The 16,148-nt window shown below is 45.1% G+C and overlaps 2 protein-coding genes and 1 pseudogene across 2 annotated transcripts in view; 2 read left to right on the plus strand and 1 right to left on the minus strand.

Moving 5' to 3' along the window:
• Window positions 1–16,148, minus strand: part of LOC141076815 (uncharacterized) — a 918,929-nt gene that overhangs the window by 619,718 nt on the left and 283,063 nt on the right. The gene's annotated exons all lie outside the window — the stretch shown is intronic.
• The window catches only part of LOC141076831 (uncharacterized), a 91,073-nt pseudogene that overhangs the window by 66,859 nt on the left and 8,066 nt on the right, over window positions 1–16,148 (plus strand).
• On the plus strand, window positions 7,260–7,935 carry LOC141076797 (gastrula zinc finger protein XlCGF66.1-like). Its single transcript, XM_073564107.1, has 3 exons — window positions 7,260–7,409; window positions 7,539–7,718; window positions 7,801–7,935. Exons 1-3 carry the CDS (start codon window positions 7,332–7,334, stop codon window positions 7,933–7,935), a joined length of 393 nt encoding a protein of 130 aa, XP_073420208.1. The 5' UTR covers window positions 7,260–7,331.

A 16,148-nucleotide genomic window follows, 5' to 3' on the forward strand; every position in this document is an offset into this window, starting at 1 on the left:
TCGCTGTGAGATCTTTCTGTGTGAAAGCTCACTAGCGATCATTTAGCGATGCACCAGCGATCCTGACCGGGTCGGATCGCTCGTCGGATCGCTGGTGCATCGCAAAATGTAAAAGGGCCTTTACTCCTGTCCCTTCACTTTAAAGCCCGGGTCTCATTATACAGCTGTACAGGGGTCTAGTGAAGGCTTTTTAGCCCTTTCCTCAGACTGCAGCTCCTGGGAACAGGCCCTCACTCCTGTCCCTTCACTATAAAGCCTGGGCCTCATTATACAGCTGTACAGGGGTCTAGTGAAGGCTTTTTAGCCCTTTCCTCAGACTGCTGCTCCTGGGAGCAGGCCCTCACTCCAGTCCCTTCACTATAAAGCCTGGGCCTCATTATACAGCAGTACAGGGGTCTAGTGAAGGCTTTTTAGCCCTTTCCTCAGACTGTAGCTCCTGGGCACAGGCCCTCACTCCAGTCCCTTCACTATAAAGCCTGGGCCTCATTATACAGCTGTACAGGGATCTAGTGAAGGCTTTTTAGCCCTTTCCTCAGACTGTAGCTCCTGGGAGCAGGCCCTCACTCCTGTCCCTTCACTATAAAGCCTGGGCCTCATTATACAGCTGTACAGGGGTCTAGTGAAGGCTTTTCAGCCCTTTCCTCAGACCGTAGCTCCTGGGAACAGGCCCTCTTGTCCCTTCACTATAAAGCCTGGGCCTCATTATACAGCTGTACAGGGGTCTAGTGAAGGCTTTTTAGCCCTTTCCTCAGACTGCAGCTCCTGGGATCAGGCCTTCACTCCTGTCCCTTCACTATAAAGTCTGGGCCTCGTTATACAGCTGTACAGGGGACTAGTGAAGGCTTTTTAGCCCTTTCCTCAGTCTGTAGCTCCTGGGCACAGGTCCTCACTCCTGTCCCTTCACTATAAAGCCTGGGTCCTCATTATACAGCTGTACAGGGGTCTAGTGAAGGCTTTTTAGCCCTTTCCTCAGACTGTAGCTCCTGGGCACAGGTCCTCACTCCTGTCCCTTCACTATAAAGCCTGGGTCCTCATTATACAGCTGTACAGGGGTCTAGTGAAGGCTTTTTAGCCCTTTCCTCAGAGTGTAGCTCCTGGGATCAGGCCCTCACGCCTGTCCCTTCACTATAAAGCCTGGGCCTCATTATACAGCTGTACGGGGGTCTAGTGAAGGCTTTTTAGCCCTTTCCTCAGACTGTAGCTCCTGGTTACCATGTGATCTCACCATAACCCTAACAAGCTAATTAAGGTGTGAAATCTTGGTCAAAATGATCTCAGTACACAAATGTCCAAGGGTGCCCAAAGTTTTGCATCGCCCCTTTTTCCTTTTTGTAATTATGAAATTGTAAAAAAGTCTATATATATATATATATATATATATATATATATATATATATATATTTTTTTTTTTTTTTTTTATTATTATTTTAGCCTAAAATACAAAGGCCATGTGTGATCTTAGAGGTTCGGCCTTTTAGAGATCATTTCATCTTCATCTTACTACTGCTCACAATAACGGTCATTTTGACCAGGGGCGCCCACACTTTTACATGCCCCTGTCAATGCTTCATCCCGCTGGTGCTCAATATTTAATAGGGTCTCGCTATTAAACTTAATGAAAAGTTCGGTGATTTTCTTTGAGCTGTTATTACTAGAGATGAGCGAATATCGTCGGAGAAGTTGTTATTGGCTAATATCACTTAGGCCTGTTTCACACATCCGTTTGTGTCCATCAGTCAAAATCCGCCGTTTTGCAAAAAAAAAAACGGATCCGCCATTTTTCTTGGCGGATCCGTTTTTCTTCTCATTGAGTTGCATTACCGGCGGATCTTGACGGATGGCCATCCGTTGGATCCGTTTTTTTGCGGATCCTCCAAAATTTTGACGTCCGCCGACATGGCCGAACGGACCATGCAACGTTTTTTCGGGCGGCAGGATCTGCACTTCTCACTGCGCATGCCCGAAAGACTTCACTCAGCCGGAAATTTAACCCTAAACTCTGTTCTGGCGGCTGAAAAATTTCTCTCGCTCTCTCTCTTGCTCTTGCTCTCTCCTTCCCTGGGCAGCGGTTCCTTTAAAATTCTTCCTTTGATGGATCCGTTAAAATAACGGTCCGGTGACAAACGTTGTGGTCAGTACAGGAACGGATCCGCTAGCCGCAATTTTAGCGGATTTTGACTGAACAAAAAAACTGATGTGTCAAACATGCCTTACCGAATAGCTGCATCGGGACCCCGGATCCCTGGAGCGCTCCTGATAATCAGCTGCATGTGTCGCCCTCCATGCAGGTGCTGTGACTATCACACAGCGCGACACACGCAGCTGATTATCGGGAGCGCTCCAGCACACTGAGTCCTGCACACACTGAGGCCCCTGATCATGTGACCCCTGACTCCTCCCCTCCTGTGACCTCATCACAGGTCCTGTGCACAGAGCAGTCATATATGTGGCGGACACTCCTGGATCTTCTGCTTTCTGGGCTGGTTCCTCCTGTGAGTCCTATTAACCCTTTTGCTCCCTGTATTCTCCTTTCTGACAGGGCAATATCTGAATTCGGATAGTGTGACAGGAATTTAAGCAATGTGGATGGAAAAAATGACAATTGTACTTTTTTCCTCACAAAAATGTGACTATAGGCCCAAAATTGGCAGCGTAACAAATCCTTATTTTCCCACTGTAGTTTGTAGACTCCATATACAGATCCCTTAAGTGTGAAAAGAGCTGAATTCCCCACTTAAGTTATTGCATTTTGGAAATTGCCCCCACTGGGAATTTATCTCCAGGGAAAGGCACAATTGTGTCTCCATGGGGGTTGTGCTCACATCCCAACATCGTGTGGCCTCCAAAGAAATGCCACCCCGCACCATTACTGACCACTGCCAAACCGGTCATGCTGAAGGATGTTGCAGGCAGCAGATCGCTCTCCACGGCGTCTCCAGACTCTGTCACGTCTGTCACATGTGCTCAGTGTGAACCTGCTTTCATCTGTGAAGAGCACAGGGCGCCAGTGGTGAATTTGCCAATCCTGGTGTTCTATGGCAAATGCCAAGTGTCCTGTACGGTGTTGGGCTGTGAGCACAACCCCCATCTGTGGACGTCGGGCCCTCAAACCATCCTCATGGAGTCAGTTTCTAACCGTTTGTGCAGACATATGCACATTTGTGGCCTGCTGAAGATCATTTTGCAGGGCTCTGGCAGTGCTCCTCCTGTTCCTCCTTGCATAAAGGCGGAGGTAGCGATCCTGCTGCTGGGTTGTTGCCCTCATATACCCCCTCCACATCGCCTGTCTCCTGGTAGCACCTCCAGCCTCTGGACACTATACTGACAGACACAGCAAACCTTCTTGCCACAGCTCGCATTGATGTGCCATCCTGGATGAGCTGCACTACCTGAGCCACTTGTGTTGGTTGTAGAGTCCGTCTCATGTTACCACAAGTGTGAAAGCACAACCAACATTCAAGTGACCAAAACATCAGCCAGAAAGCATTGGTACTGAGATGTGGTCTGTGGTCCCCACCTGCAGAACCACTCCTTTATTGAGGGTGTCTTGATAATTGCCAATAATTTCCATCTGTTGTCTATTCCATTTGCACAACAGCATGTGAAATTGATTGTCAATCAGTGTTGCTTCCTAAGTGGACAGTTTGATTTCACAGAAGTTTGATTTACTTGGAGTTATATTCTGTTGTTTAAGTGTTCCCGTTATTTTTTGAACAGTGTATATAGATAGATAGATTTTTTTTTCTTTACGTTGGAGGGTCCAATTCCAGCTATTGCTGTGGGATCTGTGATTTCTATCTACTCCACTGTGTACAGGATAATAGAGTATAATAAAGTAGTTATGGACGTGACGTAACTAACATTGTGCAGTGACTCTGCTTTCCATATAGTGATGGATGTTTCTTGTTGCTGAAACTGAGATATTTTTTCCACTTTAAACCTTTTTTAAACCCCTCTGATCAGTGCGATCATACAACATACAAGCCTCTGATGGCTCCGGTGATGTCCTGTACTACTGTAGTGCCGTGTATCATCACTGCCTGTCAGTGTAATACTAGCGGCCCCATACACATGAGATCAGAGTTGGCTGAACGGTCATTTGGCAGACGGCGATCTCTCCCGACTCCCCCATACACACAAATATTCCAGCTTTCCTGTGGACTGTATGAGAGAGTCGCCTCCAGACTCCTCTAGAGGAGGATTATCTACAGGAAGAACAAACGGATTATCCTCTGAAATTCAGGATGTCAGATCCTTCTCTGCCCTGACATCATCTGTCAGGAGGCCCCCAAATACATTATATGGTCGGCCAAACCCCCCGAAATCAGTGCTTTCATGGAACTTTAGTCTAATGTGTATGGGGGCGTTATAAGGTAACTTATTGGACGCTGCCTCTGGCCCGGCCTAATAGACCTTCATACATTGCAGCCCAGACCCCATTATTAGGCATGTAAGTATCGGAGTAACTAGGCCGTCCCATACTATCGAGTACTTGGAGGCGGGGGGCATTCAGCCAAACTCTGTCACACCTTCTTAGATGCCATGTTTGCTTTTCACAGCAGCAAGTGGTTTTGTTGAAGCCTCATCTGTGCCGTCCCTGCGGTGTCCATCTATGTTCTGGGGCCCAAAAAGATTCATTTATTTTTAATAAAAGTTTAACATGTTAAAAATTATAAAATGTGTCTTCTGCTTTTTGCATAATTTTTTCTTCTTACAAGAATTGTTGGAGCCAATTTTTCTTTAGAAACATTTTAATATCGGCTTTTTCTGGAGTTTTTCTTGTAATATAGGAAAGTCTAAGGCCAGAAATAAACCCCATAAATCACTGTACATGGAGACTTTGGGATCAGATCATTTCTGTCCGTTGTGATTGTGGAAGCTAAAAATCTTTTCTAAAAGCCTCAAACTTCTGTGTGTGACTCAGAGCTGAGATCTAACGTGAGAGAAGATTCCAGTGCGGGGAAGACGGGAAACCTTCATATAGACGGCCGGTGGGGATGGAGGCAGTGACCGACTCTGGCCACATCTGTCTCTAGAGCCGTAGTAGGAGATGAAGATGTCGTCCTCATCATGAAGGAGTTATTTCTCATGTCGCGTGTAATGAATATCTCCTGCAGTATTGCTAATGCCGATTCCAGTGTCGGTAATGAGAGGAGAATTAGCGTTATGGAAGATGAGTCTATGAGGAACGTGTTCAGCTGCTGACTCTGAGGAGGAAACTGCTTGTTGTCTGTGGCCTAAATATATAGGTTTTATTAGTAGATGTCAGGGAAGAAAACTAAACCCTGTAAGATAATACAGGGCACAAATCAGATTAGCTAAAGCTGAAAATGAATTGAGGCTTGCAAGAGATGTCAAAAGCAATAATAAAGGATTTTGGGGATATGTCAAAAGTAAAAGAAAAGTCAAAGATGCTATAGGATTTTTACAGGATGAAAATGATGAAATGGTAAGACAGGATGTTGAGAAGGCTGAACTTTTAAATTCCTATTTTGCATCTGTTTTCTCTCAGAAAGGAAATGTAACATCAACTGTTATTCACTGTCCTATTAAGGGAATAGAAGAATCCAGGATATCTATAAACAGAAAGATAGTGAGGAAACACTTAGCTAGCCTAAATGAATTCAAGTCTCCAGGTCCAGATGAATTACACCCCAGAGTACTGAAGGAGATAGCAGAAGAAATTTTTGAACCCCTCTCTATAATCTTTGAAAATTCTTGGAGAACAGGAGAAGTGCCAGAAGACTGGAGAAGAGCAAATGTTGTTCCTATCTTCAAAAAGGGGAAGAAGGTGGACCCAGGTAACTATAGGCCGGTGAGTCTGACTTCTATACCAGGAAAGATCTTTGAACAAATTATTAAACAACATGTATGTCAATACCTGGATAAGAATGAAGTGATTAAACAGAGTCAGCATGGGTTTGTAACTAATAAGTCATGTCAGACTAACTTAATTTCCTTCTATGACGGTATCACTGATTGGGTGGATCAAGGAAATGCTGTAGATATAGTATATCTTGACTTCAGCAAAGCATTTGACAAAGTCTCTCATACAATCCTTATTGAAAAAATGATTAAGTATGGAATGGACAAGGCAACTGTTAGGTGGATTCATAACTGGCTTAGTGATCGGACCCAAAGAGTGGTCGTAAATGGCTGCACATCCAGTTGGAAGAATGTCTCAAGTGGGGTACCACAGGGCTCTGTCCTGGGCCCTGTATTGTTCAACATCTTTATCAACGATTTAGATGAAGGAATTGAGGGTAAACTGATTAAATTTGCTGATGACACAAAGCTAGGAGGGATAGCTAATACTAGAGAAGAGAGAGAGAGGATTCAAAAAGATTTAAATAAACTGGAGAAGTGGGCAGCAACTAACAGAATGGTTTTTAACAGGGAGAAATGCAAAGTACTACATCTGGGCAATAAAAATGGAAAAAGCATATATAGAATGGGAGGAATAGGGCTAAGTGACAGCACATGTGAAAAAGACTTGGGTATACTAATAGATCACAGACTGAATATGAGTCAACAGTGTGATGCAGCAGCAAAAAAGGCAAATGCAATTCTAGGATGTATTAACAGAAGCATACAGTCTAGATCACGTGAAGTCATTATTTCCCTCTACTCCTCTTTGGTCAGACCTCATCTGGAATATTGTGTCCAGTTTTGGGCACCACATTTTAAAAAAGACATCAACAAACTGGAGCAAGTTCAGAAAAGAGCGACCAGAATGGTGACCGGTCTGCAAACCCTGTCTTATGAGGAAAGGTTGCAGGATTTGGGAATGTTTAGTTTGCAAAAGAGAAGACTGAGAGGAGACTTAATAGCTGTCTACAAATATCTAAAGGGCTGTCACATTGTAGAAGGATCAACTTTATTCTCATTTGCACAAGGAAAGACTAGAAGCAATGGGATGAAACTGAATGGGAGGAGACACAGATTAGATATTAGAAAAAACTTTTTGACAGTTAGAGTGATCAATGAGTGGAACAGGCTGCCACGAGAAGTGGTGAGTTCTCCTTCAATGGAAGTCTTCAAACAGAGGCTGGACAGACATCTGACTGGGATGATTTAGCGAATCCTGCTTTGAGCAGGGGGTTGGACCAGATGGCCCAGGAGGTCCCTTCCAACTCTACGATTCTATGATTCTATGATTCTATGAAATCTCCTCATATGTTTCCCTTATTATCTCCAGTAATTGTATTATTACACCGGATTCTTATGATGTTACATCGGATCATCTTCTTCTCATTCAGGTCTCTACAATATCGGATCCTCTCAGTGAAGATCTTCTACAAAAGAGAATTTTCCTGATTTACCCATCAAGGATGGATATGGACAGAGACAAGATGGCGGAGAGGATGTTACACCTCACCCTAGAGATCCTCTTCCGTCTCACTGGAGAGGTGAGAGATTCTGATGACGTCACATTACATCATTCTTATCTATGGGAATAACAGATGGACAGAACAGGAGAGGTGAGGACTCTGGAAATGTCTGGAGTGAGATTTATTAATGTGTCTCTCCATAACCAGGATTACACAGTGGTGAAGAAAACCTCTAGTGATCGCTGTCAGGACCCTATGTCTGAGGGATGGAGAAGACCCCTGAGCCCAATCACGGGGCCTCCACCTCACCCCCTGATCCATGAGGACATCAATGACCAGAAGATCCTAGAACTCACCTACAAGATGATTGAGCTGCAGACTGGAGAGGTGACACTGCTGGGAATGCTGGGACATTATACAGTAACACTATGAAGGGATCGGGGGATGACGGTATCATTGTATGTGTCAGGTTCCTATAAGGTGTCAGGATGTCTATTTCTCCATGGAGGAGTGGGAGTATTTAGAAGGACACAGAGATCTGTACAAGGACGTCATAATGGAGGTTCCCCAGCCCCTCACATCACCAGGTAATAGACAGGACTAAATACACATGGCCTATAATTATCTGTATGTAGAGAATGAATTCAGTCCCTGTATGTGTTTCCTCCAGATCTATCCAGTAAGAGGACAACACCAGAGAGATGTCCCCGTCCGATTCTTCCACAGGACTGTAACCAAGAAGATCCGAGTGCTCCTCAGGATCATCAGGTAGATGGAGAGAAGGTGTCAGGAGATCTCCCCTATGATGTGTAGACGGCTGTGAAGGTCTTGTGCTCAGTCTTGTTTTATCCACCAGTATTATATGTTCTATACTTGTGTCATGAGAACGGTGGAGATGGCAGGATTAGAGCTGATCATAGATGGGACTTCTCCATCTGTCGGTGACTTTTACAATATCTTTTTCAGGGTGAAGATCTGACCCATATTAATACTACAGAGACATATGTGAGAGAAGATGAGCGGTGTAAAGAGGAGATTCCCACATATGACTACCCAGGTGAGTAGTAACCACTGAATGCAGAGAAGTCACAGATTCCTCTCAGTCACCGGCTGTGGCTGCTTTATCGGTGGTGTAGTCCGGCCGTATTACCATGCTCACCATTTTGCCTCTAGATCACAACTTTCTCCTCCACCAAAACTGTGCAAGTGACTTTGGGCATTGAAAGCCCTTTTCTATAGACCTTACAACCTGGAGGATCCTCCTACCCCCTGGGATTAGTGTGAGGGTGATACCTTAAAGAGAGAGCTATATGGTTGCTTGTACCTGACCCAATATAGGCAGTGTGCTCTTAAAGAGTCACACTGAACACAGAGTTAGATGTCTACTCCTTTCTCAGCAAAGGCTTGCACACAACTGAAGTTTATTCTCAAGACAAAGAGACAGGAAATGGGTGTCACACAATCTTCTGAGTAGCCAGTGTCAGTCTATGATAGGTCCATTTCAGCTTCACTTCCATATATGGTATCCAGTATCTCAGCTTCTGCATTCCAAGGATTCCTTCCAAGGTGTCTGAAGACACAGACGCCATCTTGGTACACCATATCTGAACTGACTTATATAAGGTTTAATAATTGATTTCATTAGCCATTCTCTCCTTCACATTAGAAGATGCTGACCGTTACCTGCCCAGATCTGTAACTATAAAGCCAAATGACAGCGTACGTAGAATGTGCTGACAAGTTACAAAATCACTTGAAGAAAGGTATTATGCTGGGCCTGTAAGAGAAAGCGGAGGGTAATGATGCTGTTGGCTTCCTAGATCCCTGAGATCTTATCGGATGACTCTTCTCTCCCTTCTGTGCTGCTGAATGTCTCATGGTCCCTACAAGACCAGGTCCAGTCTTTCTGGCTAAACTTCCCTTTTATGAGCGACAGCAGTAAATGTGCAGTGAGGCCAAGTGTGAATTTCTGTCCAATAACAGCAGAGTTTCCCTTTATCCTGACTTTTCAATTTGTATTAAAACCAACTAACTTCAAGGAGGATTGTGATAATCTACAGGACAAACATTCCACCTCTGCCATGATAGATCTCTAAGCTGTGCATGGCTGATGGCTGTAATATACATTGATTCATTGTATACAAAAACACATGGAGTAAAGACATCCACCAAGGAAAATAATAAAAAATAGTTTTATTCTGAAAAGTTAATAATATAGACAATGAAGTACATAAAGACGGGTCACATAATAAAAGAGCTCCATATGATAAGGAATTCAGGTACAGAAAAAACACACATGTAGCAATACTAACAGCAATGGAATGTGTATAATGGATATGCAGAGATAAGTAAAGTGCCAGTGCTTAAAGTCTTTCTTTCAGATATCCAGAGAATCCCACAAAGTGACCCCTTTGTGAATATCCATATTGAATCAGGAGCCCCATATAATGCTCCATACAGTTCATGATGTCCCCATAAGATGCTCCATACAAAATGCACCCCATATAATGCTGCACAGAGGTTAATAATGGCCCCATAAGATGCTCCATGGAATAATATGCCCCATATGCTGCTCCATAGAGGTTATGGCCCCATAAGACATTCCATAGTTTATGCCCTATAAAATGCTCCATAGAATAGGCCCCATAAGATGCTCCATTGAATATACCCCCATATGCTGCTCCCATAAGATGCTCCATTGAATATGCTTCCATATGCTCCCCCATAAGATGCTCCACTGAATATGCCCCCATTTGCTGCCCTCATAAGATGCTCCACTGAATATGCCCCCATATGCTGCCCCTCATAAGATGCTCCACTGAATATGCCCCCATATGCTGCCCCTCATAAGATGCTCCACTGAATATGCCCCCATATGCTGCCCCCATAAGATGCTCCACTGAATATGCCCCAATATGATGCACCACTGAATATGCCCCCATATGCTGCCCCCATAAGATGCTCCACTGAATATGCCCCCATATGATGCTCCACTGAATATGCCCATATGCTGCCCCATAAGATGCTCCACTGAATATGCTCCCATATGCTGCCCCCATAAGATGCTCCACTGAATATGCCCCATATGATGCTCCACTGATTATGCCCCCATATGCTGCCCCCATAAGATGCTCCACTGAATATGCCCCCATATGCTGCCCCCAAAAGATGTTCCAATGAATATGCCCCCGTATGCTGCCCCCCATAAGATACTCCTCTGAATATGCCCCCATATGCTGCCCCCATAAGATGCTCCACTGAATATGCCCCCATATGATGCTCCACTGAATATGCCCCATATGCTGCCCCATAAGATGCTCCACTGAATATGGCCCCATATGCTGCCTCCATAAGATGCTCCACTGAATATGCCCACATATGATGCTCCACTGAATAAGCCCCGTAAGGTGCTCCACTGAATATGCCCCCATATGCTGCCCCCATAAGATGCTCCATTGAATATGCCCCCATATGCCCCCATATGCTGCCCCCCATAAGATGCTCCATTGAATATGCCTCATATGCTGCCCCCATAAGATGCTCCACTGAATATGCCCCCATAAGATGCTCCATTGAATATGCTCCCATATGCTGCCCCCAAAAGATGCTCCATAGATTATGCCCCCATATGCTGCCCACAGAAGATGCCCCACAGTTTATGCCCCCATATATTGCTGCTGCCGCTACTGCAGGTATTAAAAAAAATCTGCTCAGTCTCCCCCCGGCCCCCATTCTCCCCCTGGCACTCATTAAACCCCCCCGCTCATTCCCCCGCTCATTCCTCCCCGCTGCTCAGTCTCGCCAGACCCCCATTCTCCCCCCTGGATCATTTATTGCCCCCCCTGGCGCTCATCCCCCCCTCCCCCGCTGCTCAGTTTTTTCCCTGGCCGCCATTCTCCCCCCGGATCATTTATTGCCCCCCCACCCCGCTGCTCAGTCTTCCCCCTGGCCCCCATTCTCCCCCTGGACCGCACGCTGAGACAGGAAGAAGACAGACATCCTGGCAGCCGTGCAGGACCATCGGAGCAGCCTGCAACAGACACCACTGGAGCCTGGAGGAGGTGAGTATGATGGCAGGGGATGGCGCAGGGGGGGGAGTAAACGAGGATAAGGGCCGACACCGGACCAAATTTAAACCAAAAAAAAAAAAAACACTCGCTCAGGTGCCGCCACACCGCTAAGCCCCGTCCTAGGCACGGGTCCTCCAGTGCCTAATGGCAAATACGGCCCTGCCTGCAGGAGATGTGTTGGCTCGAGCCCTGGTTTCATGGATTCACTCCGTGTCATAAATTACATTGTTTCTGATCCTAAGGAATTCAGATTACTGCACAATCTCTCCTGAAATGGGGAGCAATAGTATTTCTCTAATCTTTCCTCAGGATCCATAGTAGCTCCAATGGTCCACCATAAATGAGGGCAACTCTGGTTTACTGTTGTGTAATCTGTATTTGTAGTTTTCAGGTAATGAGATTCTCGTGCTCTGGGGCGGGACTGTGGGTGGGGCTGTGGGCGGGGCTTTATGTGGTGCTCTGATTACATATTCATCTGTATTGGCTTATGACAGGTCGCTGACCCCTCACTGACCTGCCCCCATTATTACATAATGCATATAATAACATTGATATTATTGGTGATAATGCCTATAATATTGTGGCTATTGTGAGGCTTAGAAAAAAAAAATTACATCCAGCAAAATGTCACCAGCGGCCCCTGTCCAGTAACCTCTATGTCTTACTTATAGATGCTACTGTGCAGGCGCCGTCATCGCTGGTGTCATTTTGCTGGATATAATTTTTTTTCTAAGCCTCACAATAGCCACAATATTATAGACATTGTCAGGAAAAGGGGTTGTATGACATTTGGCCAGCACACGGCTATCACATGGGCCGGGGGCTTATTTTAGTTATCCCACCACTGCCAACAATGAGTGACAAACAGTTACCAAGGTAACAGAATCGCCTCTTGTTTTTTCTTCTTCCTTGTGCTTTAGCTTACAGCGTTCATTTACCAATACAATACATTCTACGTATGCTCCATAATTCGTGTTGCTGTATTTATTTCCATATTTACAAATTCTGGATTTCTATCACTAACAATCCTTGTTTAAACCGTGGTTTCCCTTCATCTTGTATTAGCAGTCTCCCCCTTTTGTACATAATCATTTTGTATATATGGTTTTTATGTATTAGTCATAAGTATATATTGTCATATATGTTTTCTTATATTGTCCTCTCTCTGTTTTTGTAGTACCCCATTACTAAGATCCGGGAGGATAGAAACATTGGGTATGGGTATCTAGGCTGTATATACTAATTTTTCTGTCCTGGCACTTTTTTTCTGTGGACTGGATGTTTTTGAATAAAATTCACTAATTTTGCATAATATCCAAGAAAAGTGTGCGGTGAATTATATTTCTTGTGCACATTTTGGAAATGACTCCCCTCTGGGAATTCATCTAGGGATATAGTGACCATTTTCACTACAAGGATAATTTCCAGAAACTCGTAGTGGAAGATTTAGAAAAAATTGCAGAAATGTGATTGTAGTGCCCAATATATTGTGCCCAGCTTGTGTCTCTGGAGACCTCCCCCCACCTACCCCCGGAAATTGTTACATCAGCTCTACTCAAATGTGTCTGTCACTAAATAAACCAAATGCTTGAATGTCAAAACAGTTCAAAAACGTGGTTCTGTGTGGAGGATTGTAAAGCCGTCATGGAGGCATAAGGCTGGCAGTGATGGGCATTGTGGGTAATAATAGCGGGGATCATGCCTCATTCCTCTCTAGGAACATACACGACATCTTCTCTGGGGTTCTTTCTTGTTTCAGTTACTGGGATGAGTGCAATAAAATGTTGCTCAGTGAGTCTTCTCACATCTTCACATTCTAAAGGATTGGCGGGGACAAAATTATCAAAAACAAGATTTTCAGTGACCTTTTCCTGATAATCAAGGAAAGTATCTGCATTTCCGGCTTTTTTGTATAACACAAAAGAATTATATGTGGCCACCTGAAACAAATACATGACTAACTTTTTATACCAGATACTGTATATACTCATGTATAAGCCGAGATTTTTGGGCTGAAAGTCCCCCTCTCGGCTTATACGCGAATCATATACCGAGGGAGTGGGCGGAGAGGGGGAGCTGGGGTGTCAGAGACCATACTTACCTCTCCTGGCACTTCTCTGCAGCCCCTGCGTCTCCCTCTGCCATCTGCTTCCTGCATTCAGCGGACACGTGGTACCGCTCATTAAATTCATGAATATGCGCATATTTAATGAGCGGTACCATGTGACCATCTGAATGCAGGAAGCAGATGGCAGAGCGAGATGCAGGGGCTGCCGCTGTAGAGAACACCTTGCGCTAGGAGGGGTGAGTATGACGGGGGCAGAGTGATATTCACCTGTCCCCATTCCAAGCCGTGCACCACTGTGTCTCCGGGTCCTCCTGCTGTGACGGCAGAAGGCGCGATGACATAGTCAGTGCGCTCCCTCTGCTGTCAACGCAGAGATCCAGGGGACACAGCGGGGCACGGCTTGGAAAGGGGACAGGCTAATATCGCCACTGCCAGGGGCTCAGGACACCGGCACCTGGCCCTCAGCGACGGAGAGGTGAGTATGTTTTTTTTTTTTTTATTGCAGTTGCAGCAGCAAATAAGGGCGATTTATGGAGTATCTTATGGGGCAGCATTAGCCCTTGTGGAGCAGCATATGGGGGGTATTTATGGGGCAGCATTAATCCTTGTGGAGCAGCATATGGGGGTATTTATGGGGCAGCATTAATCCTTGTGGAGCAGCATATGGGGGGTATTTATGGGGCAGCATTAATCCTTGTGGAGCAGCATATGGGGAGTATTTATGGGGCAGCATTAACCCTTGTGGAGCAGCATATGGGGGGTATTTATGGGGCAGCATTAACCCTTGTGGAGCAGCATATGGGGGTATTTATGGGGCAGCATTAACCCTTGTGGTGCAGCATATGGGGGGTATTTATGGGGCAGCATTAACCCTTGTGGAGCAGCATATGGGGATATTTATGGGGCAGCAATAACCCTTGTGGTGCAGCATATGGGGGGCATTTATGGGGCAGCATTAACCCTTGTGCAGCAGCATATTATGGGGGTATGTATGGAGCATCTTATAGGGCAGCATTAACCCTTGTGCAGCAGCATATGGGGGGGTTTATCTATGGAGTTTCTTCTTGGACCACCATTATCACTCGGCTTTTATATAAGAGTCAATACGTTTTCCCAGTTTTTTGTGGCAAAATTAAGGGGGTCGGCTTATACACAGGTCGGTTTGTACACAAATATATACAGGTATATGATTTTCTTGATACCTAGTATGGTTGTAGAACCTGATCTGCAAGGTCCACACCCCCATATATTTGTTGTAGTCAATGACAGACACAGGTTTTGGAGTAGTGGATCCCTGTTGGTCTGCAGGGGCCCTTGTGGCATCTGTGTGGATCGAGCTCAGGATAAATATATCTTTTTTATCCTTATACTTAATGGCAAGCAGCTCTCCATTGTGTAAAGCCCCTGACTGCACCTTTCGGAACTTTTTGCTGACCAATGATTGTGGAAACCCCTGACGGTTTTTGTGAATGATCCCACAAGCCCCTATGTTATTTCCAACCAGACTTTTAAATAGGGGTATGCTGGTGTAGTAGTTGTCAACATACAGATTGTAGCCTTTTTGTAAAAATGGAGTTATCATCTCCCAAACGATTTTTCCAGATGACCCCAGATAAGTAGGGCATCCTGGTGGGTTTAGTTGGCTCTCTTTCCCCTCATAAATGTGTAAAGCTGATGTGTATCCGGTTGATCTCTCGCACATTTTATAGAACTTTATTCTGAACCTTGCCCTCTTAGAAGGAATAAATGGCTTGAGGTGCAGTCTTCCTTTCAATTTTACAAGGGACTCATCAATGGAAATGTTTTCTGTTGGGGTTTAGAGCTTTAAGAACTTTTCTGTCAAGTCTTCGATGATGGGTCTGATTTTGAATAGTCTGTCATGTTCTGGGGCATTTCTGGGCAGGCATTGACTAGTGTCGTTAAAATGCCAAAATCTGAAACTGTGGAAAAAAATAAAGCTATGGAGGGGTATAGGGGAATACCCGAGATACAAAGCCAGTTGGTTTGACCCCCGGCTGACTGAACTGCTAAGTCTATGGAATTTTGGACAGTGGAGAAGAATAGGTATATGGTATGTGTCGCTGTTGCTAGATCAGGGGTGGGGAACCTCAGGCCCCAGGGCCATTTACGGCCCTCGATGACCTTTTATCAGGCCCCCCCGAGCAGATTCTCAGGGACCGCATTCTTGGGCAGGGAGCTGTATTTTGATTGCCACAAGCTCATTAATTTTTCTTGCTCTGTGAGCACATACATGCAGTGTTCACTACTGAACATTGAAGGGCATGCAATGAAAGATTAAGTCAGTGCCACAGTCAGGATGTACTTTGTGGGCAGAGTTTGTACGGCCCCCGAAGGATGGTATAATTATCCAAATGGCCCTTGGCAGAAAAAAGATTCCCCACCGCTGTGCTAGATGGTGAGACATTTAAAACATTTGAAACACTTAGGGAAGAGTTCCCTTTGGAGCATACTATGTTTTACCAGTATCTGCAGCTGCGACACGCATTCTCTAGACAGTGAAGGTCACCGATAGTGATACAGAATGACAGTATATTGAATACGCTTGGCCCCCAGAGGGGCACTAGGGGTCTTATATCGATAATTCACAGGGGATTGCTGGATATGTTTTTGGATAGACACCCATTGATGGCTAGATCCAAATGGACAAGGGATTTGGGA

This window comes from Dendrobates tinctorius, unplaced genomic scaffold (assembly GCF_039654945.1).
Source record: "Dendrobates tinctorius isolate UK_male_01 unplaced genomic scaffold, ASM3965494v1 ptg000430l, whole genome shotgun sequence".
Taxonomy (NCBI): Eukaryota; Metazoa; Chordata; class Amphibia; order Anura; family Dendrobatidae; genus Dendrobates; species Dendrobates tinctorius.